Raw genomic sequence first — 27,984 nt, 5'->3', positions numbered from 1 at the left:
TCCACTAGTTTCTTGTCTTTTTGTCACGTTAAGCAGCTCAAAAGGGATTTCCCTATCCTGACCTCCCGCTTAATCAAACGTTTTGCATGAAGAATTTTGAATTTTCAGGCGTCGTTTGGTAGCGTACGCGATGCGCCGAGCACTAATGGCCTCCAGCTTAAACCGCTGTTTACCGAGGATCGTTATTTTCTGTTATTTTCCAGAAAGCCTGAAGTTGAGGTTGGTGAATGGCGGCGGTCGATGCGACGGGAGATTGGAGATTCAGTACAAAGGAAACTGGGGGACTGTGAATGCTCGTTCTTGGAATATGCCGAAATCGAATGTAGTGTGTCGACAGCTGGGCTGTGGCGCTGTATATAAAGCCTTAGCTGGTGGCTATGGGGAAGGATCCGGACCTGTTTTCACGCCGAATGTTAAGTGCGGTGGGAGCGAGGCCGCTCTCCAGGAGTGTAAATCAGAGCCATGGGGTGACACTGGCTATTCACACAGTGAGGATGTTGGCGTTGTTTGTAAAGGTAAAAGTCAGGTTTTTATATCTGCGGTGCCGCGAGTTTGATGTCCTCCTGCATATCACTAATGCCAATACTCGAACAGAACGCCCTCGGCGTCAAACTAAATCCAATTTGTGTCGGGATTATTTTCGTCATGTTGGAATTACTATTCATGTTATCGTATCTTGTACTGATGATAACCAACGTAAAAATACTTGTCAGTCTGCACAACTACTCAGTCATATGACCAGGTCGAACAGCATCTATGTTGGGAGAGAGATTCTCCGTAAGACAATGAGATATCGGAGCATAATTAGACTATTTGATCCAATGAGTCTGCTACGCTTTCAGTCACGCTGATCATTTCCCCCTTCCTCAACTCCACTCCCAGGACTTCCCTCTGTAAATTTTCTTGCCGTACCCATCAAGAGCTTATCAAGTTCTTCGTTAAATATCCCCAACGACCTGGCTTTCAGCGCAGTCTTTCGTAATAAATTCACAAATTTACCTCTCTCTGGCAAAAAAAAAAAAAAATCTCAGCATCCCTGTTCTATATGGACGTCCCCCTTTCGTGAGGCTGTTCCCTCTTGTCCAAGAATCCTCCTACACGGGAAACATCCTTTTCACATGTTTTCTGACTAGGCTTTCAACATCCGAAATTTTCTCTGAGATCCCCTCCCCATCCTTCTAAATAACAGAGCGAACAGATCCGTGGTATTAAACCTTCTTCTGTGAGAATCCTTTCATTCGTGGACTCATCGTTGTAACTTCCTCTGAACCTTTCTTAATACCAGCGAATGTTTTTCTTAGAATGGGAGCACAAATCTGTTAACAATGCTCAAGGTGACGCCTCACCAGTAGCGTATAAATCCTCCGCAACATTTGTTTTCTAGTCGTCTGGAAATGAAGATGCTGGAGAAAAATAATGCGTTCGCCTTACTCACCACCGACTCAGCCTGCAAGTTAACCATTCCGGGTGTTTTGCACCAGGACTCCCAGGTCCCTTTGCAGTTCAGATTTTGTTCTGAATTTCTCCCCGTTTAGAAAATAGTCTGTACCTTTATATCTATTACCAAAGTTTATGATCATACATTTTCCATCATTGTATTTCATTTGCCACTTTGTTCCCTATTCTCCCAACATGTCTACGTCCTTTTACAGTCTGCCAGTTTCCTCAACACTACCTGTCCTGACTCCAATCTTCATATCATCTGCACACCTGACAACAAAGCCGTCTATTTTATCATCTGAATCATTGACATACGGCATAAAAAGAAGCAAACCCGAAACCGAACCCTCCGAAACACCACTAGACTCTGGCAGCCAACTGAAATGACTTTTCCCACCCGCTGCTTCCGAGCAATCAGCCAATGATCTCACCGTTTTTCTGTAAGACCATGGCCTCTACCTTGTTAGGCAGCATCATTTGTGGCACCTTGTGAAAGCTCTTCTGAGAGATCGAATAATCGACATCCTCAGCATCCCCTCTATCAATCCTACTTGTAATCTCGAAAAGGAATATCTGCAGATTCACTACGCAAGATTTTCCGTTATGGAGTCCATGCTGAGTTTGACCTGCCGTGGCCGGTGTCACCAAGTACTCCATTACTTCATCGTTAGCGATTGTATGAAACATGTTTCCAACCACTGAAGTCACGCTGGCTGGTTCATAATTTCCTTTCTGCTGCCTTCCTTCTTCCTTAAAGAGTGGAGTGAGTTCTGAAATTTACCATTCATCTGGCACCATGCCAGAATCCAATGTATTATGGAAGATTATTAATAATGCCTGTGCAATATCTACCGCTACCTCTTTCAGAACCCTAGGATGCTGTTCGTTTGGACCGGATGACTGATGTACCCTTCGCTGTTTCAGATTTTTGAACACCATACTCCCTTGTAATAGTAACTGCACTCACTTTTCTTCCTCACTCCCTTTAATACCTGGCACACTTCTATTGCCTTCAACATTGAAGACTGATGCAAGGAACTCATTTAGCTCGTCTGTCATCTCCTTGTGCCCCGTTATTATTTCTCCCGCCTCATTTTATATCGATCCTATATCCACTTCCATCCTGATTTTATTGTTTACGTACTTGAAAAAGATTTTACTATTGACTTTGAACTTGTTGGCTAGCTTGCTTTCATCTTTTCACCTTTTTCCTCCAAATGATCTTTGAGTTCCTCTCTGTAGATTTCGAAACGCTTCCCAATCCTCCAGCCTCCAGATAATTTCTGCGGTGTTGTCTGCCGTTCCTTTTCCTTTAACTTTCACTTGCCTTGTCAGACACGGCTGTACTGTTTTGCCTGTTGAGTATTTCTTCGTTTTTTTCAAATACATCTCGTCTTCACTTTCCTCATTTTTTTGCCCCCAGAAGCGCACGCCATTGCGGCCCTGCTCTCAACCCTGCCAGCAGCTCTTTCCAATTTACTTTGGTCAACTCCTTCCTCAATCTAGTGCACTACTCCACTAAAATATTTCTGCGTCAGATTTTACTTTTTTTCCTGTAGAATTTTAAGTTGAACTCAATCATATTGTGATTACTGCATGCAGTCCATTTACCTCATGCTCCCTGATCACCTCCATTTCATTATGAAACACCCAATCCAGTATAGTTGGTCCCCTAGTAGACTCAACGACAAACTGCTCGAAAAAGCCATCTCGCACCATTCAATAAACTCACTCCCTTGAGACTCATAACTAATCCGATTTCCCAGTCACCCTGCATGTTGAAGTATTCCATCATTATAATGCATTTGCCCTTTTGACACGCCTTTTCTATGTCCCGTTGGTTCACATGCGAACTCCTGTTGGGAGGCCTGTATATAACTGCAACGAGGGTCTTTTCCCTTGCAGTTCCTGAAATCAACCAACATGGATTCAACAACTTCCGTTTCTATGTCACATATTTCTAAAGATTTGATGTCATTCTTTACCAGCCTACCCTGCCACCCTCTCTGCAGCCATTCTTATCGCTCCAATGCAACGTGTACCCTCAGACATTCAGCTGCCAACTACAGCTATCCTGCAGCCATGATTCGCTGATGGCCACAACATCATACCTGATAATCTGCAATGGTGTAGCAAGAACATCCACCATATTTCCTGTACCCCGTGCACTGTTAAAACACTTTGTGTACTGTATTAGCTCCCCTTTATTGATACTGAATCCCTAATTTTATCCTGTCCTCTACCTGACCTTCGTGACAGTCTTACTATACGCTATATTTGGTTTTATACCATCCGTCTTATTCTGAGCCCCTTCACTCCGGTTTTCATCCGCTGTCAACAGTTTAAACACTGCACAGCCGCTCTAACAAACCTAACCGCGAGGATATGGGCACCCTTCGGGTTCAGGTGCAACCCGTCGCTTTGGTACATGTCATATTTCTCCCAGCAGTGATCCCAATGACCCAAGAACCTGAAGCCCTATCCCCTGAACTAGCGTCTCAGCCGTGCATTAACTTGTTGACGTCCGGACTGTACAGACTCGAACCAGAAATGCCTGGAATTTGATGATCAAAGTCAAAATCAATGTGAAGCAGATGATGATTGCTTTCTTATTTCTTCCACATTTCTTTTTCAGTTGCTCCAAATTCCACAATTTGCAGCCATTGATTGTAGTGTCATTCAGCACCGCAACAGTTCTTTTCCCCTAACCTATACAAGAGAACCAACATGATAATCTGATCCGATTTGACACACGGTGTCCCATATCTCTGCGAACATGTTCCATCTTTATATTTGTCGAAGTGGATTTAAAGTTGCGTTTCTTTAACTGTTTCAACTACTTTCTCTCGCAGTTCCGTGGGACACCTTCCACCATGTGGTTTAAGAGGTTGGCCCTCAGCTGCTTTTGATTATTTTTTCTCTCTCATGATACACCTGTGCTTTCAATTATTGATCCATTTTCCTTACAAAAGCATTGTGCGCAACAAATAAACAAATAAATGATAATAAATAATGGTGACAGCATTAAATAAGGGAATAAGCAAGTAAATAAACAAGTAATCATAGAGCTGCCGCGAAATGGGCAGATAGATAGACAGAGAGAAACATAGAAACGTAGAAAGCTTTCAGCACAATACAGGCGCTTCGGCCCACAAAGTTGTGCCGAACATGTCCCAACCTTAGAAATTACTAGGCTTTCCTATAGCCCTCATTTTTTCTAAACTCCATGTAACTGTCCAAAAGTCTCTTAAAAAACTCGGATCCGCCTCCGCCACCGCTGTTTCCGGCAGCCCATTGGACGCACTCACCACTCCCTGCGTAAAAAACGTGCCTCTGATATCTCCTCTGTACCTACTCCCCAGCACCTTAAAACTGTGTCCTCTTGTGGCAACCATTTCCGCCCTGGAAAATAGCTTCTGACTGCCCACACGATCAATGCCTCTCATCATCTTATACATCTCTATCAGGTCACCTCTCAGACTCGGTCGCTCCAAGGAGAAAAAGGCCGAGTTCACTCAGTTTTCAGATATACTAACATACCAATGAATGTGTATATAAAATACTAATTTATCAATTTAACTGCTTATTTATTTGCTTGTTTGTTTGTTTGCTTATTTAATTAATAAATATATATAGTATTTGAATAAGACATATATGGAAATCAACAAACAATCGATGCTTCGGGCTGAGGCCATTCCTCGCCGTGAATAATCAATGTTCGTATTTTGGGTGCTTTGCTCCTCTCGATGGATGCTGACTGATGTGTAAAGATCCGTCAGCATTTTGTGTCTGTTGCTCAACATTTCTAGCCTGTGCAAAAACTGTTGTGTTAACGTTCAATCTTTTTTTTTTAATTCCAGAAAGTATGAAAGTGAGACTGGAAAAAGGAGGCAGTCCATGCGCCGGGAGAGTGGAAGCGAACTACAAGGGATACTGGAGACCTGTCTATGCTTCCAGCTGGGATTTGCAGGATGCAACTGTGGTGTGCAGAGAGCTGAGCTGCGGCGCCGCGCTGAAAGCCCCACACGAATATCACTTTGGAAAGGTTTTTGACTCCGTTATAACGCGTAATGTTAAATGCATCGGGACCGAGGCTGCTCTGCGGGAATGTCAATCAGACGAATGGAAATTCTACACACACTCTGAACCCAACTATGCCGGCGTTATCTGCGCAGGTAAATTGAGCCCCTTTTCTCTGAGTACACCCTGTCTTTATTGATCTGGGCTGTCCTCGAATTAGAATAACACAAACTTGCCGCTTGCTGCGTGAGATCTGGTACTAAATCTACCTGTTTAGAGATTACTACTGCCATGTTGAGATAGCATCCTGATTTCAAACACCTACATAAAAATGTAAATATGTGACAGCCGGCACAGCCACCAGAAGGATTGAACGGATCAAGCGACATCTGTGGGTAAGAAAATGCAGAATGCTGTCGTCAGGACTAGTATAGACCAAACTCGATATTTTAGCAATTTCTCTTGCACCACAGCTGTTGCTGGTTCCCCGGGTTCCGCCTTATTTCGAAGTTGTCGGTAAACTTCAGCTAATTACGAAGTATGAATAAGATGTGATGAGTCATGTCGGAAGTAAGGGATTAGGAAACTGACCTTACATCTCTCAAGGATATACGGTGTATCGGAAAGATGGGATAGTAGGTAGAGCAGGTGGTGTGGTCCTGTGTATATGAAATAATATTAAATCATTAGAAATGGGTGATATGGGATCGGAAGGTGTAGAGTCTCTCTGGGGTGAGTTAAGAAATGGCAAGTTTAAAATGAACCTACTGGCAGTTTCATAAAGACTTCCAAACAGTATCCAGAATGTGGATTACCAATTGCAGCAGGAGATAGAAAAGGCAGTGTCTGAAGGGTAATGGCATGAATTTGCTTGGGGACTTTAACGTGAAAGTGGATTGGGAAAACCAGGTCAGTACCGGACCTCAAGAGAGAGTGAATTTGTGGAATGTCTAAAGGATAGCTTTTCAGAACAGCTTGTTGATGAGCGCACTGTGGGATCGGCTGTGCTGAATTGGGTGTTGCACAATGATCTGGAGGTGATAAGAGAGCTCATGGTTAAGGGACCCTTTGGGAAAAGTGATCAGAATATGATAGAGTTCACTTTGCAACTTGATAAGGAGGAACTAAATCCCAATGTGTTGGTATTTGAGTGGAGTAAATGAAACTACAATGGCATGAGAAAGGAACAGAACAAGGTGGTTGGAAGGGGACACTAGCAGGAAGGACAGCAGAACAGAAATGGCCTGAGTTACTGCGAAAAATGAGAGAAGTACAATGCAGATCTATTGCCAAAAAAGAAATATCCGAATGGAAGAAGGACACTACCGTGGCTGACAAGTGAAGTAGGAGCCAAAGTAAAAACAAAAGAGAGGGCGTACAAAGAGGTCAAAGCTACACGAAGATCAAGATCGCAGAAAGAAACAAAAAGGTCATTAGGAACGAAAAGATGAATTATGGAAGATCGCTGGCGACCAATATCAAAAAAAAACTAAAAGCGTTATTAAGTATAGAAAAGTATGGAGAGTTGATGGTAGATATTTAACCAATAGAAACTGACGTTAGAAGTGTTCTGAAAAAGAATAGTTGAAGAGATCGTGAAGCCTTTAACGATGATCTTTCAAGAGTCGAAAGATTCTAGCGCTGTACGGCATGTCTGGAAAATTACAAATGCTACGTTACAATTTAAGAAGGGTGAGTGGCAGCAGAAAGAAAATCAGAGACTAGTTAGCTGATATCAGTAGTTGGGGAATTTTTGGAATCGATTGATAGGGATGAGAATACGGAATACCTGGAGGCACGTGACAAGATAGGCCAAAGTCAGCATGGTTTCCTGAAAGACAAAATCCTGCATGGCTAAATTATCGCATTATTTGAGGAACTTACAAGCAGGGTAGACAAAGGAGGTGTAGTGAAAATGGTGTACTTGGATTTTCAGAAGGCCTTTGACAAGGTGCCGCACATGAGGTTGCTTCGGTAGATAAGAGCCATCGAATTACATGGGAATTACTAGCATGGGTGGAGCATTGGCTGTTCGGCAGAAAACAGATCTTATTCTGGCTGGATGCCGATTACCAGTAGAGTTCCACGGGAGTCGGTGTTGGGACCGCCGCATTTTACGATGTATGTCAATGATATGGACTGTGGAATTAATGTATTTGTGGCTAAATTTGCCGATGATGCAAAGATAGGTGGAAGAGCGTGTGGTGTTTAGATATTTAGATAGTTTCGGAGAATGGGCAAATACGTGACAAATGAAATTCAATGTTGGAAAGTGCATGGGAAACAAATAAACGGGCAGACTATTATTTAGATGTGGAGGGAATTCAAAATGCATAGATGCGAAGGGACTTGGGAGTCCTTGAGCTGGATACCATGAGGTTACCCTTCAAGCGGAGATGGTGCTGAAGACGGCAAATGCATTGTTGGCATTCGTTTCTAGAGGTAAAGAATGTAAGAGCTGGGATGTGATGTTGAGGCTCTGTAAGGTAGTTGCAGACCGCACGGTGTCTTGTGTGCCGTCTTAGCCTCCTTATTTTAGAAACGATATACTGACATTGGAGAGGGTTCGGAGAAGATTCACGAGAATGATTCCAGGAATGGAAGGGCAGCCCCTGGACTGTGCTCCCTGCAGTTCCAGAGAATGAGGGAAGTTCTTATAGAAACATTCGAAATATTAAAAATCCTGAACATATTAGATACGGCAAAGATGTTTCCCATGGATGGGAAGTCTTTGACAAGAGGGCACGACTTCAGAGTTGAAGGGCGACCTTTTCGAACAGAGATACGGATACACTATTTTCGTCAGAGGGTGGAAAATCTGTGGAATTTGTTGCCCCGAGCGGCTGTGGAAACCAAGTCATTGAATGCATTTAAGGCAGAGGTAAATAGGTTCTTGATTAGTCAGGACTCAGAGGGTTTGGGGGGAAGGCAGAGGAGTGGGGATGACTGGAAAAATTGGATCAGCCATGACTGGATGGCGGAGCAGACTGGATGGACCGAATGGCCTACTTCTGCTCTCATAACTTATGTTCTTATGGTCACACTCATGGCATTGTGAATGCCAATGTCCCTCCGGATTAGATTCCATATTCATTCCGTGAGGAAATATGAACATGATTTCAGACCATCGCTAATGCTTGGTACCATTACATAGAATCGATTGCATTTTTAGTGATAACGAACTAACTTCGACCTCAGAACGCGCATGTACTACCCTTTGCATTGATAACGCGGTCTGTGTGCCTCTGTTTTCTTTCCTATTTGGTTCAGATTTTTGTTAACTGCAGCGTTGCATTTTAAGTATCAAATCCAAGCAAATGTTGCCGTTGTATAACTGCCATTGTCTCGCAGAACCAGTAATTGAACCTACGGTGTATGAAAACAATCTGGAAAAAAATAAGGTTAATGCAATTCCGAAATTACTGTTCCATATAAAATTATTTCAACACATTGTCACACTTGAGAGGATCAAATGCTATCGGGACTGCAGGAAACCTGAATAAAATTAAACCGCTGGATGAACTGAACTAATCACCAGTCCTGTATAGAGAAAATAGGAACAACACCGTTCCGTTCCGGGACATTGTTGTAGATTGCCTGAACAGGAAAAAGAGGGCAAGGGATTCAGAGTGAGTTCTCTACCCCATAAAACTGGAGATACGGCCGAAAGGGGTGTCTACTAACAGCGGAAAAGATAAGTGCACCGTAGTACATGCTGCCGTTTCTAGAGAGGCTACTGCTTCGGTCATCGGGTTTCCGGAATCAGACTCGGAATTAATATTACCGGCATTTGTCGTGAAGTATGTTAACATTGTAGCAGCCGTATAATGCAATACGGAAAAATATAGAAAAATTGTGAAATGCATTAGGTATCTATATATATATATACACACACACATACAGACACACGCACACACACACACACACACACACACACACACAGATGCATATATATATGACATGACATGTGTGTGTGTGTGTGTGTGTGTACATTTCACACACACAAATAGCTAATTTAAATAAAGGCTGCAAAAACAGGAAAAAAAAGAATAGTGGGGCCCTGATCATGGGCTCAATGACCATTGAGAAATCGGATGGCAGATGGAAAGAAACTGTTCTTGAATCGATGAGTGAGTGCTTTCAGGCTTCTGTGCCCCCTTCTTGATGTTACCGATGAGAATTGGCATGTCCTTGTTGGAGGGAGTCTCTTTAATGATTGAGACCGCCTCTTTGAGGCACCGCTCCTTGACGTGTCCTGGATATTACAGAGACCAGTTCTCATAACGGGACCGACAACATTTACAACTTTTTGCAGCTTACGAGATCCTTGCAGTTGTCTCGCTGTAGCAGACGGCGAGAAGGACTTACTGGTTCGAAAGTTACTCAAATCAAGTCTTCATGACTGCGGTCAAGCAATTCTCTCTCCGTCAAATCTCATGAAGCAAATTCGGTTTACACAGTAGCAATTTATACAACTGAGCCGTACTATGGTTTACATATTCGGGTTTAGCTGTGATTTCTCTGTTTGACGCGGAGAATCTGTTCTCATAAAATACATACAGCATACCTAGTATATATTAATATACCGCCCAGCGATAACATTTTTAATCTGATTCTTCGATTTTGGTAACCTCTATTTAGTTAAATTTAACAGTCCTTAACAATTAAATAACTTTTACTAAAACAGGTTATTGTATTGGCTTGCTGGGATTCTATCGTCTGGAACCATTTCTGACTTTTCTTAACGTCATCAACTGACAGGAACTCCACAGGACGAGATCTGTATTCACTAGGGAAACAAAGGATTACTGGAAAGGCAGGGTCTGATTCTGCACAGTCTGCATAACGTTGTGATGGGGTAACCTCGTGTTTCTAATAAACTTGATTAATTGTTCCAGTAATTGCAAATATTCTTGATGGCACAGCAGTGCGCATTAAAAACATTTTGCACAAGGTTTCGCATAACGGGCTTTCGTAAAGATGAGGCACACGGGTTGCAAGGCAGGCTGAATAATTTTGAAATTACGCTGCACTGCAGGAGACAGAATCCAAAGATAGAACAATGCTTGTCTTATTGTTAATCTGTGACCAATTTTGCATCCAAAGGGCGGTGCTTCAACTTCTGTTGTGTACGATGTGTATCAATAACTAGGAAATAAATGCTTGTCGTTTTGATTATCAATTGTATAGATGAAACGAAATTGATAGATATCTAATATATAATACAACAGGATATAGATTAAAAAGAGAATATTTTCATTATCCAGAACTTTATACAGCTGTGGATAATCCACACTTGAGATAGAAACATAGAAAGATAGAAACATAGAAAATATGTGCAGGAGTAGGCCACTCGGCCCTTCAAACCTGCACCGCCATTCAGTATGATCATGGCTGATCATCCAACTCAGAACCCTGTACCAGCCTTCCCTCCATACCCCCTGACCCCTTTAGCCACAAGGACCATATCTAACTCCCTCTTAAATATAGCCAGTGAACTGGCCTCAACTGTTTCCTGTGGTAGAGAATTCCACAGATTCACCAGTCTCTGTGTGAAGAAGGTTTTCCTTATCTCGGTCCTAAAAGGCTTCCTCTTTATCCTCAAACTGTGATCCCTCGTTCTGGACTTCCACAACATCGGGAACAATCTTCCCGCATCTAGCCTATCTAATTCCTTTAGGATTTTATACGTTTTAATAAAATCCCCGCCCCCACCCTCAATCTTCTAAATTCCAACCAGCATAAGCCTAGCCGATACAGTCTTTCATCTTATGAAAATCTTGCCATCCCAGGAATCAATCTGGTGAACGTTCTTTGTACTCCCACTATGGCAAGAATGTCTTTCCTCAGATTAGGGGACCAAAACTGCACACAATTCTCCAGGTGTGGTCTCACCACGGCCTTGTACAACTGCAGTAGTACCTCCCTGCTCCTGTACTCGAATCCTCTTGCTATGAGTGCCAGCACACCATTCGCCTTTTTCACGGCCTGCTGTACCTGTATGCCCACTTTCAATGATTGGTGTATAATGACACCCAGGTCTCGTTGCACCTCCCCTTTTTCTAATCGGCCACCATTCGGACAATAATCTATTTTCTTGTTTTTTGCCACCAAAGTGGATAACCTCACATTTATCCACATTAAATTTGCCCACTCACCTAACCTATCCAAGTCTCCCTGCATCTTCTTAGCATCCTCCTCACAGCTAACACTGCCGCACAGCTGCGTGTCATCCACAGACTTGGAGATGCTGCATTTAGTTCCCTCATATAAGTCATTAATATATATTGTAAACAACTGGGGTCCCAGCACTGAGCCTTGCGGTACCCCACTATTCACTGCCTGCCATTCTGAAAAGGTCCCGTTTATTCCCACTCTTTGCCTCATGTATGCCAACTAATTCTCTATCCACATCAATACCTTACCCCCAATATCGTGTGCTTTAAGTTTGCACTCTAATCTCCTGTGTGGGACCGTGTCCAAAGCCTTTTCAAAATCCAAATATACCACATCCACTGGTTCTCCCCTATCCACTCTACTAGTTACTTCTTCAAAAGATACTATGAAATTTGTCAGACATGATTTTCCTTTCACGCATCCATGCTAATCATGATCATACTGAATGGCGGTGCAGCCTCGAGGGGCCGAATGGCATACTCCTGCACCTATTTTCTATGTTTCTATGTTTCTAGCTTTGTCCGATGATTTCACCGCTTTCCAAATGTGCTGTTATCGCATCTTTGATAACTGACTCTAGCATTTTCCGCACCAACGATGTTAGGCTAACCGGTCTGTAATTTCCCGGTTTCTCTCTCCTTCCATCTTTTTTTTTTAAAAAGGGGTTACATTAGCCACCTTCCAATCCTCGGGAACTAGTCCAGAATCTACCGAGTTTTGAAAAATTATCACAAATGCATCCACTATTTCTTGGGCTACTTCCTTAAGCACTCTGGGATGCAGACCCTCTGGCCCTGGGAGTTTATCTGCCTTTAATCCCTTCAATTTACCAAACACCACTTCCCTACTAACATGTATTTCCCTCAGTTCCTCCATCTCACTAGACCCTCTGTCCCCTATTACTTCCGAAAGATTATTTATGTCCTCCCTAGTGAAGACAGAACCAAAGTAGTTCTTCAATTGGTCTGCCATGTCCTTGTTCCCCATAATCAGTTCACCTGTTTCTGTCTGTAAGGGACCTTCATTTGTTTAAACCAATCTTTTTTCTTTTCACATATGTATAAAAGCTTTTACAGTCAGTTTTTATGTACCCTGGCAATTTTCTCTCATAATCTCTTTTCCCTTTCCTAATTAAGCCCTTTGTCCTCCTCTGCTGAATTCTGAATTTCTCCCACTCCTCAGGTGAACCGCTTTTTCTGGCTAATTTGTATGTTTCTTCTTTGGAATTGGTACTATCCCTAATTTCTCTTGACAGCCACGGGTGCACTACCTTCCCTGATTTATTCTTTTGCCAAACTGGGATGAACAATTGTTGTAGTTTATCCATGCGATCTTTAAATGCTTGCATTTGCATATCCACCGTCAACCCTTTAAGTGTCATTTGCCAGTCTATCTTAGCTAATTCACGTCTCTTACCTTCAAAGTTACCCCTCTTTAAGTTCAGAACCTTTGTTTCTGAATTAACTATATCACTCTCCATCTTAATGAAGAATTCCACCATATTATGGTCATCCTTACCCAAGGGGCCTCTCACGAAAAGATTGCTAATTAACCCTTCCTCATTGCTCAATACCCAGTCTAGAATGGTCTGCTGTCTAGTTGGTTCCTCGACATGTTGGTTCTGAAAACCATCACGCATACATTCCAAGAAATCCTCTTCCTCAGCACTCTTACCAATTTGGTTCACCGAATCTATATGTAGATTGAAGTCACCCATTATAACTGCTGTTCCTTTATTGCACGCATTTCTAATTTCCTGTTTAATACCATCTCCGACCTCACTACTACTGTTAGGTGGCCTGTACGCAACTCCCACCAGCGTTGTCTGCCCCTTAGTGTTATGCAGCTCTACCCATATCGATTCCACATCTTCCGGGCTAATGTCCTTCCTTTCTATTGCGTTAATCTCCTCTCTAACCAGCAATGCTACCCCACCTCCTTTTCTTTTATGTTTATCCATCGGGAATATTGAATATCCCTGAATTTTGAGCTCCTATCCTTGGTCACCCTGGAGCCATGTCTCTGTGATCCCAACTATATCATATTTATGGTCTCGTAACATTTTCTCACGTTATTAATAACAATCTGCACTTTTAATTCATCCACCTTGTTAAGAATGCTCCTTGCATTGACACACAAAGCCTTCAGCCTTGCTTTTACAACTCTCTTCATCCCTCTCTCGCCCTCTGGTAAAAGTCCGCGAAAACAGCTGCTTCCAGAAACACAAGACACAGCGACAATTTCTTATTGGCTAGTCACTGAATTCCAAAGTCCCGTTATCTCTAGTAATAACAGAGACATTGCTGCTACACAGAAGCCATTACCTTAACAGTGGAACATTACACAGAAGCCTTAGCAGTGAAATCGTACAGCGTGTTACATGTGCAATATTGGAAGTAGATTCTAAGTGAGGGTTTGTATGAATTTCATATAATGCGCTTTGCCGTTTTTCCACGAGGAATCATCTATCATGAAACTGAGGTTTTCGAAAAACTAAACAAGAGAATCGACGAGGCAACACGGTAAACGTTTCCTCCATGAAATTTATGGAACTTTGGTCCATAAAGTTAACTCACATGGTGTCACTGTTGTGGTAGCTATTTCAATAGTAAACTTCATTGTTGATAGGACACAGAGAGTCGTACTGTGATAGCACACAGAGAGTCATTGATAGGTTGCAGAAGTGGGCTGAGAAGTGGCAGATGGAGTTCAGTGCGGAGACGTGTGAGGTGGTACACTTTGGAAGGACAAACTCCAAGGCAGAGTACAAAGTAAATGGCAGGATACTTTGTAGTGTGAAGGAGCAGAGGGATCTGGGGGTTCATGTCCACAGATCCCTGAAAGTTGCTTCACAGGTAGATAGGGTAATTAAGAAAGCTTATGGGGTGTTAGCTTTCCTAGGTCGAAGGAGGCAGTTTAAGATTCCCGAGGTAATGATGCAGCTCTATAAAACTCTGGTTAGGCTACACTTGAAGTACTGTGACCAGTGTCCATCTAAAATTTGAGAGGGAGAAGGGAAACTTGGAAGTGTCAGTATTACAGTTGAACAAAGGGATCTATGCTGCTATGAGGGAGGAGCTGGCCAAAGTTCAATGGAACAATACTCTAGCAGGGATGACAGTGGAACAGCAATGGCAAGTGTTTCTGCGAATACTCTGGTTGGTGCAGGATCAGTTCATTCCAATGAGGAAGAAAGATCCTAAGGGGAGTAAGGGGAGGCCGTGGCTGACAAGGGAAGTAATGGACAGTATAAAAATAAAAGGGAAGTATAACATAGCAAAGACGAGTGGGAAGCCAGAGGATTGGGAAACTTTTAAAGAGCAACAGAAGGTAACTAAAAAGGCAATACGCAGAGAAAAAAATGAGGTACGAAGGTAAACTAGCCACGAATATAAAGGAAGATAGTAAAAACTTTTTTAGGTATGCGAAAAGGAAAAACAATAGTTAAGACCAAAATTGGGCCCTTGAAGACAGAAGCGGATGAATTTATTATGGGGAACAAGGAAACGGCAGACGAGTTGAACAGATACTTTGTATCTGTCTTCACTAGGGAAGATACAAACCATCTCCCAGATGTAATTGTGGCCGAAGGGCCTAAGGTAATGGATGAATTGAAGGGAATTTATATTAGGCAGGAAATTGTGTTGGATAGGCTGTTGGGTCTGAAGGCTGATAAGTCCCCGGGACCTGATGGTCTGCATCCCAGGGTATTTAAGGAGGTGTCTTTAGAAATCGTGGTCACATTGGTAATCATTTTCCAATGTTCTATAGAGTCAAGATCAGTTCCTGAGGATTGGAGGGTGGCTAATGGTGCCCTTCAAGAAGGGAGGAAGAGAGAAAACAGGGAATTATAGACCGGTTACCCTGACGTCGGTGATGGGAAAGATGCTGGAGTCAATTATAAAAGATGAAATTACGACACATCTGGATAGTAGTAACAGGATCGGTCCGAGTCAGCATGGATTTACGAAGGGGAAATCGTGCTTGACTAATCTTCTGGAATTTTTTGAGGAGGTAACTATGAAAATGGACAGGAGAGAGCCAGTGGGTGTAATGTACCTGGACTTTCAGAAAACCTTTGATAAAGTCCCACATTGGAGATTAGTCGGCAGAATTATGGCCCATGGTATTGGGGGCAGAGTACTGACATAGATTGAAAATTGTCTGGCTGACAGAAAACAAACAGTAGCGATTAACGGCTCCCTTTCGGAATGGCAGGCGGTGACCAGTGGGGTACCGCAGGGTTCGGTGCTGGGAACGCAGTTGTTTACAATATATATTAATGATTTAGATGAGGGAATTAAAAGTAACATTAGCAAATTTGCCGATGACGCAAAGCTGGGTGCCAGTGTGAAATGTGAGGAGTATGTTATGAGAATGCAGGATGATTTGGACAGGTTGGGTGAGTGGGCAGATGCTTGGCAGATACAGTTTAATGTACATAAATGTGAGCTTATCCACTTTGCTGGTAAGAACCAGAAGGCAGATTATTATCTAAATGGAGTCAAGTTAGGAAAAGGGGAAGCGCAACGAGATCTCGGCGTTCTTGTACATCAGTCATTGACAGAAAATATGCAAGTACAGCAGGCAGTGAAGAAAGCTAATGGCATGCTGGCCTTCATATCAAGGGGAATTGAGTATAAGAGCAAAGAGGTCCTTCTGCAGCTGTACAGGGCCCTGGTGAGACCACAGCTAGAGTACTGTGTGCAGTTTTGGTCTCCAAATTTGAGGAAGGTCATTCTTGCTATTGAGGGAGTGCAGCGTAGGTTCACAAGGTTAATTCCCGGGATGGCGGGACTGTCATATGTCGAAAGATTCGAGCGACTGAGATTGTATACGCTGGAATTTAGAAATTTGAGAGGGGATCTTATTGAAACATATAAGATTATTAAGGGACTGGACACGCTGGATGCAGGAAACATGTTCCCGCTGATGGGTGAGTCCAAAACCAGAGGCCACAGTTTAAGAAGAAGGGGTAGGCCATTTAGAACGGAGTTGAGAAAAAAAAACGTTTTCACCCAGAGAGTGGTGGGTATACGGAATGCTCTGTCCCAGAAGGCTGTGGAGGCCAAGTCTCTGGATTCTTTCAAGAAAGAGATGGATAGAGCTCTTAAAGATAGCGCTCAAAGGTTATGGGGATAAGGTAGGCACTGGATACTGATTGTGGTTGATCAGCCATGATCACAGTGAATGGCGGTGATGGGTCGAAGGACCGCATGGCCTACTCCTGCACCTGTTGTCTATTGTCTATTGTCTATTGTCAGTTCTGGTCGCCTCACTATAGGAAGGATGTGGAAACATTGGAAAGGGTACAGAGAAGATTTACGAGGATGCTGCCTGGTTTAGAGAGTATGGATTATGATCAGAGATTAAATGGGCTAGGCCTTTACTCTTTGGAGCGAAGGAGGATGAGAGGAGACATGATAGAGGTATACAAGATATTAAGAGGAATAGCTAGAGTGGACAGCCAGCGCCTCTTCCCCAGGGCACCACTGCTCAATACAAGAGGACATGGCTTTTAGGTAAGGGGTAGAAAGTTCAAGGGGGATATTAGAGAAAGGTTGTTTACTCAGAGAGTGGTCGGTGCGTGGAATGCGCTGCCTGAGTCAGTGGTGGAGGCAGATACACTAGTGAAATTCGAGAGATTACTGGACAGGTATATAGAGGAATTTAAGGTGGGCGGCGGGGTGTATATGGGAGGCGGGGTTTGATTGTCGGCACAACCCTGTGGGCTGAAGGGCCTGTAATGTGCTGTACTATTCTATGAAACTGAGATTTTAGTAAAGCTGAACAAGAGAATTGACGAGGCAACGCGGTAAATGTTTCCTCCATGAAATTTATGGAAGTTTGGTCCACAAAATTAACTCAGGTGGTATTGCTGTTGGGGTAGCTATTTCAATACTAAACTTTATCATTGATAGGACACAGAGAGTCATAATGAGGTATTGTTTTTTTTTTCTTTCAGTTTTGCGACCGAGGAAAATCATTTTCCTTGCTTCTGTCGTATCGCTTAAAGAATTGTGTTGAATCCAAATATAATGATTAATAGGTCCGTCGATGACATCAAATTACTGATGCATTGGTTTGTTAAGAATATTGCCTGCAGTTACGGCTGGAATTGGATCAAATGGTAATGTGCGGAAAGGAATGCCTTTAAGAATTTAACGCAGATTCATGGTGTTACATGTTACGAAATTAAAAGAGATCCGAACAGAAAGGATTATTATCTTGATCTTGAGATCTTTTGCTGAGCATAGAGAGCCCGGGGTGAGTACTTTGCTTCCCGGCAATGGCATGCCAATCAAAATTGGTAGAGGATATTTGCATCATTGGCCAAGGATTCGAGCGTGATTCTGTTGAGCTAAGGCTGTACGCAATCTTCATGCCAATGCGCATTTAAAATTTTATGCAATTATAATCGACGTGATACGTGAATGCTAATATTATTCTTGACAGGGTGCAGAAAAGCGTCGGAATGATATCGCACGGACAGCTGGAGATCTGTGAACAATAGATAAAACTATTTTTCACTAAAGCAGACTGAGATGTTACCTTTTAGCGTATATAAAAATAATGACTCGTTGCATAGACAAGAAGTTTGGCAGCTGGTTAACTGCCGTGCATTGTCTGTCCGAAAATCAGCACCTTTCTGCTACCGAATCAGCTCGGGAAGAACGACGCAACACACTTTTACAATCCTAAGTCAACGAGTTGTTTTTTATGTCCTCCTCACACTGTGAAACGGGGACACTTCTTGTTCCCTTATTAGGGAGAGAGCGAGCCTGTGATATGACACATTATCGGGTGCACGTCGTTTTTGGGATACTGCAAGTCTGGGTCTTAATTGATAGTTTGCTGCACGCTTGACTGGTTGGCAGAGGTTGCTGATGTTTTTTTGTTGGTGGGTGGGGGTTATCGCTGCGTTGCAGCAGCTTGTGCGTGGGAGGGGGAGCTGGATGTGTTTCGGAGTTCAAACGTTTTAACTGCTACTCATACTTTGGGGCACTCCTCTGTTTTCGTCGGAGTTTGCGAAGAAAAAAATAATTTCATGATACATATTGTTTTCATTTCTGTGACATTAAAATTACCCATTAAGGTAACGGAAATCTAAAGTCTCCAACAGAAACGCTGCAGGAACTAAGCACATGGTCTGTGCGTCCATGCAAATGAGTAAACGATTCGGCGAGCCCTTCATGGAAGAGTATGGAAAGGGCAGTCACCTGAATGGAAAGATGGGAGGTGGTGAGGAAACACAGCTAGAAGTTGATAGGTGAGAGCAAGTGGGTGGGGAAACTATAGAGATGCATAGAAGGAATCTGACATGAAAGGGAAGTGTCACTTCAGAGAAATGGAAGTTTTTCGGCTCAATATCACAAATGACCTGACTTAGTCCAAACAAGCAGAGTCTACTGCCAAGAAGGGTCACCACCGTCTTTACGTCTTTACTTCCTGAAAAAAAGCTAAATAAATTTGGCCTGTCCTCTAAACCCTTCACTAATTTTTATACATGCACAGTAGAAAGCATTCTTCTGGGGTGCATCACAACCTGGTATGCAAGTTGTCCTGTCCAAGACCGAAAGAAGCTGCATAAGATCGTGAACATGGTGCAGCACATCACACAAACCAATCTTCTGTCCTCGGAGTCACTTTACACCGCACGCTGTCGGAGCAGTGCTGCCAGCATACTCAAGGACACGACTCACCCAGCCAACACACTTTTCGTCCCTCTTCCCTCCGGGGGAAGGCTCAGGAGCTCGAAGACTCGTACAGTCAGATTTGGGAACAGCTTCTTTCAAACTGTGATAAGACTGCTGAACGGATCCTGACCCGGATCTGGGCCGTACCCGCCAAATATCCGGACCTGCCTCTCGGGTTTTCTGCACTACCTTACTTTGCCTTTTCGATTTATTATCTATAATTTATTGTTTTATTGTATTTTCTATCGATTTGGACTCCAGGAGCATGAAGGGCAGAAACACATATCGCTGTGATGATTGTACGCTCTGGTATCAGTTGTTTGGCGAAAATAAAGTAAAGTAAAGAAAGAGGAGGGATAGCAAGGGACGCGTTAGGTAGGTGAGAAGCCATAAGAGGCTAGAATGGGGAATTGAAGACGAGGGGAGGGGAAGCGACGTTTTTTAACTCAAAGGAGAAATCCATATTTACCTTCGGCATAAAATCTACAAGATCGGCAGACAAGGTTTTGTTACTTCACCCCGAATGTGTCCACATCGTGGCACAAATGGACCGTCATGTTGCAATGGGAATTGGAATTAAATTGTTGGCCTATCGGGAAGTTCTGCTTGTGAGACAGAAAAATGAGCTGCACATTGATGAGGTCTCACTGATGTAGCGGAGGCAGCAGAGAAACAATAGTTACAATAGACGACCATAGCATTTCGTAGGTGAAATGTTACCTTACCTGGAAGGACTCGTTGCAGCCTTTAATGGAGGGGAGGAAGGAGGTGAATGAACAAGTGTTGAATTTTGGCTGCTTGCAGGGATAAATGCCCAGAGAAAGATTAGAGGGGAGGGATAACTTGATAAGGGAACTACGGGGGGAGCGATGTCTGTGGAAAGAGCCGTGTACAAACTTAGGACAGGAGGCATAAAAATTAATTTAGTGCTAGGGTCCCTTTAGAGATAGAAGAAGTTACGAAAATCATATGTTGGATATGAAGCCTCAGCGCTACCTGATTTCATCGGTAGACAGCAGAATCACGGCATTTTTTTCCAAGGTAAGGGCCACTGTATATATAGAACCCACGTATAAGATGACAGAGGGACTGGTAAAAATGTACAGATGGACGAAGTACGAGAATCTTTTGGAATGGCGCTTTTATAGAATAGGTTGAGGAAAATGGAATAAATGTAAACAAATTGACAAAATTCGCCAACCATTATTTCTTTGAATAACAGTGCAGTCGGATAAACAGGCGATTCTTCTTCCCGTCAAATCCAGAACAATGGAGAAGGAGGAGAAGATGGCGGCGCGACACAGCTTGCGCGGCCGCTCCGGTGAATGATATCTGTAATCTGTCAAGTAGGATGCCGTGCACAATCCTTATTTGATGGAGACAGACGTGAGAGAGCGGAGGAACATCTGGAGAAAATTCCGAAATTTCTTCTTCGCTGCCGCTGCTACTGTGTGATCCAGAATCTCCAGAGGGGAAGGCCCCGAGTCATCGGCTTTGCTTATTGCTCGGCGGCCGGGACGGGGTCCAAGCTCTGGGCAGAGATGGTGCTCGGTGCTCGGTGTCGAAGGGCTAGTCGGAGTCTCGAAGTTTTCGGACGGACGCAGAGTCGGCTGTGGTCAGGTGCTTCCAACGCGCCAACAGTTGTCGGTGCCTGTAGGTTTCTGGCAGGGAGAGTTTCTCCCTTTTTCCGCCTGCTATCGGGGACTATCGGGAGTCGATAGGAAATGTGAGACTTTTTTTTTTACCGTTCCCATGGTCTGCTCTTTATCAAATTATGTTATTTTTTTGCACTGCTGTAACTATATGTTATAATTATGTGGTCTTGTTAGTGTTAGTCTTTGGTTTGTCTGTTTTTTTTTGTGATATCACTCTGGAGGAACATTGTATCAATTCTTAATGCATGCATTTCCAAATGACAATAAACGAGGACAGTGTGTGCTCATAATCTAATGCAATAATCTAATCTAATCTAATGCAGTCAGTCTTGACTTAACTTAATTACCGTGTTTGCATTTATCACCTTTGTAGAATTCTAAATAAGAAATATTGAAAGTGGACTGCTATTTTTTAGCCATAGTCTCTTCGTCGAAAATCTTAACTTAATTTCATCAGATTTATTTCATGCTTGAAGTATTTGTCATCTATATATAATGATTACTTCATTTTTTTCTATACACGTTTTTCAGTGAATACTTGGCTCCACCATAGCGTGAAGATGGGGAAGTAAAAGTATTTCTTTTAATTCATTTTCCCTGCATTCTCTTTGAGAAAAATGAATGATGCTTTTGGAATTTCGATGCAAACGTCACCGTATCTGGAATTAAAGATGATAATGATGATGATGATGATGATAATAATAGTAATAGCAATAATGTTCTTACTTTTTTCCCTGAATTATAATAATATTTCATGCCTTTGGTATCATGCCATAAGAAAGATAATATAATTTCCTCTGGTTAAAAGAGGATATAAAAATAATAGGAATAAACGTGTTAAGAATCTATTATCTGGCCTTAATTAACCAGCAAAGAGAGAAAGTAATTTTGATACTCAGTTCCGATATCCCATTATGAAATTTGGACGTGGAAAACAATGTCATCTGTTTGAGAACCAATTGGGACTTTATATACAATGAAAGCAAGAGGAGTTCGCTGCATATTGCTCAAATGTTCTTTTTGCTAACTGTGCTTCATATCTTCCTCAGACCACCGAGTTCCAAGATTGGTGTCCGGAAATGATGACTGCTCTGGAAGACTGGAAGTGCAGCTTGGAGAAACCTGGAACACGGTGTGTGATCTGCACTGGGATATGGATGATGCCAGCGTGGTGTGCCGACAGCTTCAATGCGGAGTCGCTGTTGCTGTGCGGGGAGGAGCTTATTTTGGAGAAGGAACAGAACATATATGGACTGATGCCTTTGAATGTCAGGGTAATGAGTCGGGGCTGTGGGACTGTCCATTTTCTTCAGGAGCTCATCGTTGCACCCATGAGAATGATGTCAGTGTGATCTGCTCTGGTGAGTACCTAGGATCCAGGTATTTCTTTTCGACATTTTTCCCATTAGCGATTTGCAAATTGCATCAGCAGAGGACAGTTCGATATCATTTTCATTTGACATTGACGGACAGATTAAGAGGGTGAAATTGCTTGAAGAATAAAATAACGATTGACTTCAATTTGGGTTTTGACGAAAGAAATTAACATATTTTAAGGCTTCAATAAGTTGAAACAAAAATCACCAACAAAAGCGTAGCATGCAGCGGTATTATAAATTAAACAATACATTATTGCAATAGGAAATATATAAAAAATGCGAACTGGAATTTTCCTTTAGAAATTGAGTGCGAAGTACATGCCGCAAAATTTCTCAGCACGCCTTTCAAATTATATCATACACCTTAACGTGAAAATTAATAATTCGAAGAAATTTAATGATACTGAATTTTGTCATGTGTCGAAATACAGATATAAAGTTGATTAAACGTTAAAATGCGCAGCAGGCTTTGTAGCTATATAACGGCTATTTCTATTAACAAAAAGCAATCAAATATTATGTATTTTAGTACTGATACTTTGCTGGATTATTGAATATTCCCGAAACGTTTCCCCTTTCTTCTGAAAGGAACCACACAGATGAATTTGTGCGGAACTGTAGATGAATACAAACCATTGTTTTTGCAGCACAACTTCCAAGCATGCATTTGCACCACTATAGAATATACATGATCAGAGAGAGATAACTTGTTGCAATAGCGTCGGATTTTACTGCTACAAATTTAGCCATGACGACTGTAAAAATGACAAAAACCCCAGCAGAAGAGTAATTAAAATAACAACTATATAGCTGTTAGTTGAACGACAGATGGCTTGTGAATTCCCCATAGTTTAAAATCACCACTGAACACTTTGTTGGCCCCAAGGTGAATAACAGCTTGAAAGTTGCTTAGGAACCTAAGAAATAAGTCATCAGTGAAGGAGACGAACAGAATTAAAGAATTGAATATACAGTTGGACTAACATGCTAACTGTCCTGTGCTGTCACCAGTCGGATCATCAGTTGATCTGCCACTTGTCTTCAGGAGTTTCGGCCCGCTTATGATCAAGACTCCCTCGAGGTGGTGGACCAGCAGTGCTAAAGCACCACCTCCCACTGGTGAGCTTAAAAACTTGGCATCTGCCTCTATCAGAGTTGTTCCATCCAACAGATAGTCTACTCTTCGGGTGCCTATACAACTACTGAAGGGTTTGCAAAAGATGTATACCATATAACCATATAACCATACAGCAATTACAGCACGGAAACAGACCATCTCGGCCATTCTAGTCCGTGCCGAACTCTTACTCTCACCTAGTTCCACCGACCCGCACTCAGCCCATAACCCTCCATTCCTTTCCTGTCCATATAGCTGTCCAATTTAACTTTAAACGACATCATCGAATCTGCCTCAACCACTTCTGCTGGAAGCTCGTTCCACACAGCTACCACTCTCTAAGTAAAGAAGTTCCCCCTCATGTTACCCCTAAACTTTTGCCCTTTAACTCTCAACTCATGTCCTCTTGTTTGAATCTCCCCCACTCTCAATGGAAAAAGCTTATCCACGTCAGCTCTATCTATCTCCCTCATAATTTTAAATACCTCTCTCAAGTTCCCCCTCAAATTTCTACGTTCCAAAGAATAAAGACCGACTGGAATAAATACGCTGTCCGACTATCTGCCCCTCTGGACCTTTGCTCCACACCCATGCTGATCCTGTCTCTGCTGCCTCAGCTACAGCCCTGCTGGTTGCCTTGATCTCTCTTCTCGTAAAGCCGAGGTCACGCAGCCACTTCTGTAAAGTGAACGCAATAAAGCCACGGCAACCTACTTCGAATGGACAGCATGAGACATTCCCCCGTCTGTCGCTGCACTCTGACATTAATTCTGCATACTTGGTTAACTTGTGCTCATGGGCTTCAACGATGTTGTTTTCACAGTGGACTGTGAGTTCACCAATAACCACTTCTCCACTGGTGTGAGACCATGAGATTATACCTGGGCGCAATGTGGTGAAAGCTATTTGCCCCTGGAAGCTGCCTTTCCCATCCAGGTCGGCATTGACAGACCAGCCATTGGCTGAATAAAGTATGCTTGATCGTGGGCTTGCGCTGTACACCCTGGACTTGGAGCCTTCTTTCACAAATGATATGCGGTGTTCTGTGCAGCATGGGGCATGAGATAAGTTGTGCTGCAGTACTCTCTGCTCAACCGCTTCTGCTGCAACTTTGAGAACGTTGTTAAGTCTCGAAGTGTACATGGCGCAGGAAGGATTAACTCTGCATGCAATCAAAATATGTTGAAGTGTTCCCTTCTCTCCCTCAAGCAAGTCAATTGTCTGTCTTATCTTCAAACCAGGTGCTGAGGTTGGCAGGTGTTGGGAGCAGATCGTACTCTGCTCTACATAGAAAAGAAACGCGGAGCGGTTCCATCTGCCACAGAACTTTCCAAGATAGATGTCGTTGTTCAACACTTTCTCATCAGGTCCAAGCCCCCTGTTTGGCCAGGCCAACTGTTTTAGCTAACCTCTTCTCCTCTTCTACCTCTCGTATTTCTTGTGTTACAAGCTCACGGCGCTCCTCACCTGTAGAAGACAACCACCACTTGTGGGCTGTCCAGCCAAGTCCCTGGCGGCCTAGCTGGGTAGCCCCAACCACCTCCTTGTGCTTCAATCTAGACTCTGCCTCATCAATTGCTGCATGGGCTGACAACTTCCTGCCTGATCTCACAACCGGCTGGGTGTTGTTGATGACAGGGTCTTTTGAGTCTCGAAGCATCATGAATATCTTACCTTGGATACCTTGACCTCTTCAACAAGGGATTACACTAGGATGGTAAGCTTTGTCTGGCTACTATGGATTGCAGAATTGGTGAGGCTGCTCGGTACGCTAAGCCACTTCTTCACATACTTGTTGATCTTCGTTCCATTGCATAACGATTGTAAACATGATAAAAACCTCAGCAGAAGAATAAATAAAATATCAACTATATAGCTGCTAGTTCAAAGACAGATGCCTTGTGAATTCCCCGTAATTTATAATCATCAGCGGACATTTTTGGGGGGCCTAACGTAAATGACAACTTGAAAGTTGCTTATTAACCTCAGAAATGAGTCGTCAGTGAAAGAAACAAACATGAAAATAGACAATGGAAAATTGCAAAGAAAATATACATCACAAGCAAAGACTAACATCAACTTAATCGCCAATAACGAAAGAGAAAATCGAAAATGCCCCGTCTGAGTGCACAATATCTGATTGCACGAAGTATCCTCAAATATCACATGTAAATAGATAGATAGATAAATAGATAGATAGATAGATAGATGGATAGATAGATAGATAAATAAATAAATATGATGCATATACATATGGTCCACTGAGTGGGCAAGAACAGCATGGGTGGAATATGGTGCTGAATAATGGTAGTTTCAACTTCGACAAAATATAACATTTAGAGTGATGGGCATGAAACCGTGAACAATCAACAAAATCAGGAATACTGAAGAGAAATCAGGCGAGGAAACACTTTTTCACCTGGACGGCCCAATGTTTGAAACAATGGCATTGATTCTGTTATAAACCTACAAAAACGCGAGATTCCTGTCGTGGTGTATGCAGATTATTCACAACAATTTAAAAAATGCATTGTAAAAAATCATTGTGTGTCAATCAGTTAAAAAAAAAATACCGGTCTGCATTGTGCCATACCTTACTTTCGCGAAGCTATGCCGAGCAGATGCTCTGGATAGCGATCCGATCCTGTGAAAGTTCTTTTAATTAGTTTATGTTGAGATTAATTAACTGAATTCAATTATTAATACAACAGGGAATTCTGCAGCACGACTCGTTGATGGGGACAGCAGATGTTCTGGCCGGGTGGAAATTCAGCACGGGGACCAGTGGGGAACACTTTGTGATGAGTACTTCAGCTTGGAAGATGCTGCCGTGGTCTGTGAACAGCTGCAGTGTGGTGCAGTAAAGGAAATTCCCAGAGATGCATACTTTGGCACAGGAAACGGGCCGGTGTGGAAAGATAACTACCTTTGTTTGGGCAATGAGTCCCGACTAGCTGATTGCCAAGTCTCAGCGTGGAGTCGGATCAGCTGTTCGCATGGAAATGACGCCAGCCTGATCTGCACCGGTGAGTTGTTGAAACATTAGTCTGAATGAAACCCTTCTTTGGTCGTAGAGATATCCATAACAGAGACAAAAAAAGGAAAAGGAAACAATCGAATGTATCCAATGTTTTCTGGCAAAACTATGTCACGAATCTAAATTTTTGTGGCAACAGTCTGCTTTTGCAATTTGGACTGTTTTATTTTGGATACACAGACCTTGAGTACACAGTGAATAAAACTAAAATTTGAGGAGAAATTATTGGAAAGTGCAGAGAATTATGTCAATTGGTGTTTCACGATAGTAATTTTTGTACCATTTTAAAATCTGCAAAAATAAAGATGTAATATTTGCAGGTGAGTTAAGTCATATTATAAACAGTTGAAAAAGAATAATGAATTATAATAAAACTTTAAATGACTCTCCTTATGTTCGGCGAGTAAGAATAATGCTTGGGACCGCTACGTGTGCGTCTTTTTTTTATCCTGCGGAGGGAGAAGAGAGGTTAAATGGCTTTTGGGATGATGCCTTGTAGGAAATCAGTGTATAACCTAATATTTGCCGCTAATAGCTGAAAGTATCTGGGATACATTGAGTAATTATTAACTGTTTTACACAATCTCACCCACATTGTAGATGAAATTTGGTCTCTGCGGCTGACCGAAGGGGGAAGCCGCTGCGACGGCCAGGTGGAGGTTTATGATAATGGCAGATGGAGCAGAATACAGGATAACTTTTGGACTATCAATGAAGCCAACGTCGTCTGTAAGCAACTGCGTTGCGGTGTGGCCACATCCTCCTACATCGCCTCGGGGTACAGAGGGAAAGAAGGGCCCGTGTGGGTGACCGACCTTCAGTGTGAAGGAAGCGAATCTCATCTCCAAAACTGCAGTGCTTCCATATTCAATCGGTCTTCCTCTGACTTCATCGGCGTTAGCGTTCTGTGTTCAGGTGAATAGCATGAAAAGTGGAAATTGTAATTTGTAATATAGTGTGACTATTAATTATATAGAGAGCTAAATTTAGAAATACTGAGACTTGCAGGTATTTATATCTCCATTTGTCTCATCAAATCGGCGTTGACAATCATATTTCCCCTTGCAGGGTTTCCAATTTATATACCCTCCCATAGCTCCTACGGCAGCTCCACTCCTAAAACGTACAAGCGAATTTATTGTAATCAATTTACCTACTAGCTAGTACAAGTTGGGAAGGTGCATAGAAAACTGAACACGATGAATAAAAACGCATTTACCTGGGCAAAATGTGCAAAATTCGCATAGAAATTCAGCATTTATTCTACTTCGCTGGAACTACAAATTTACTGCATAGGCTTTCAACGATTCATTCATAATTTAGGATATATACTGAAAGGGATCGTCCTGGCAGTTCGACAATTTTGCTATTGATTACAATTAAATACTGGGAGTTCTACCTGCCTTCTCTCTCTCTCTCTCTCTCTCTCTCTCTTTCTCTCTCTCTCTCTCTCTCTCTCTCT

General features: G+C 42.6%; 1 protein-coding gene across 1 annotated transcript; it reads left to right on the top strand.

The window, feature by feature from the left end:
• Window positions 1-130: 130 nt before the first annotated feature.
• LOC140208013 (scavenger receptor cysteine-rich type 1 protein M130-like) lies at window positions 131-27,445 on the top strand. Its single transcript, XM_072276545.1, has 6 exons — window positions 131-515; window positions 5,301-5,615; window positions 20,557-20,655; window positions 22,039-22,350; window positions 26,197-26,511; window positions 27,123-27,445. Exons 1-6 carry the CDS (start codon window positions 131-133, stop codon window positions 27,443-27,445), a joined length of 1,749 nt encoding a protein of 582 aa, XP_072132646.1.
• The last annotated feature ends 539 nt before the right edge of the window (window positions 27,446-27,984 follow it).

The sequence above is a fragment of the Mobula birostris genome, chromosome 13, assembly GCF_030028105.1.
Source record: "Mobula birostris isolate sMobBir1 chromosome 13, sMobBir1.hap1, whole genome shotgun sequence".
In the NCBI taxonomy this organism is placed as follows: Eukaryota; Metazoa; Chordata; class Chondrichthyes; order Myliobatiformes; family Myliobatidae; genus Mobula; species Mobula birostris.
This window is presented reverse-complemented; position numbering and strand designations above follow the sequence as displayed.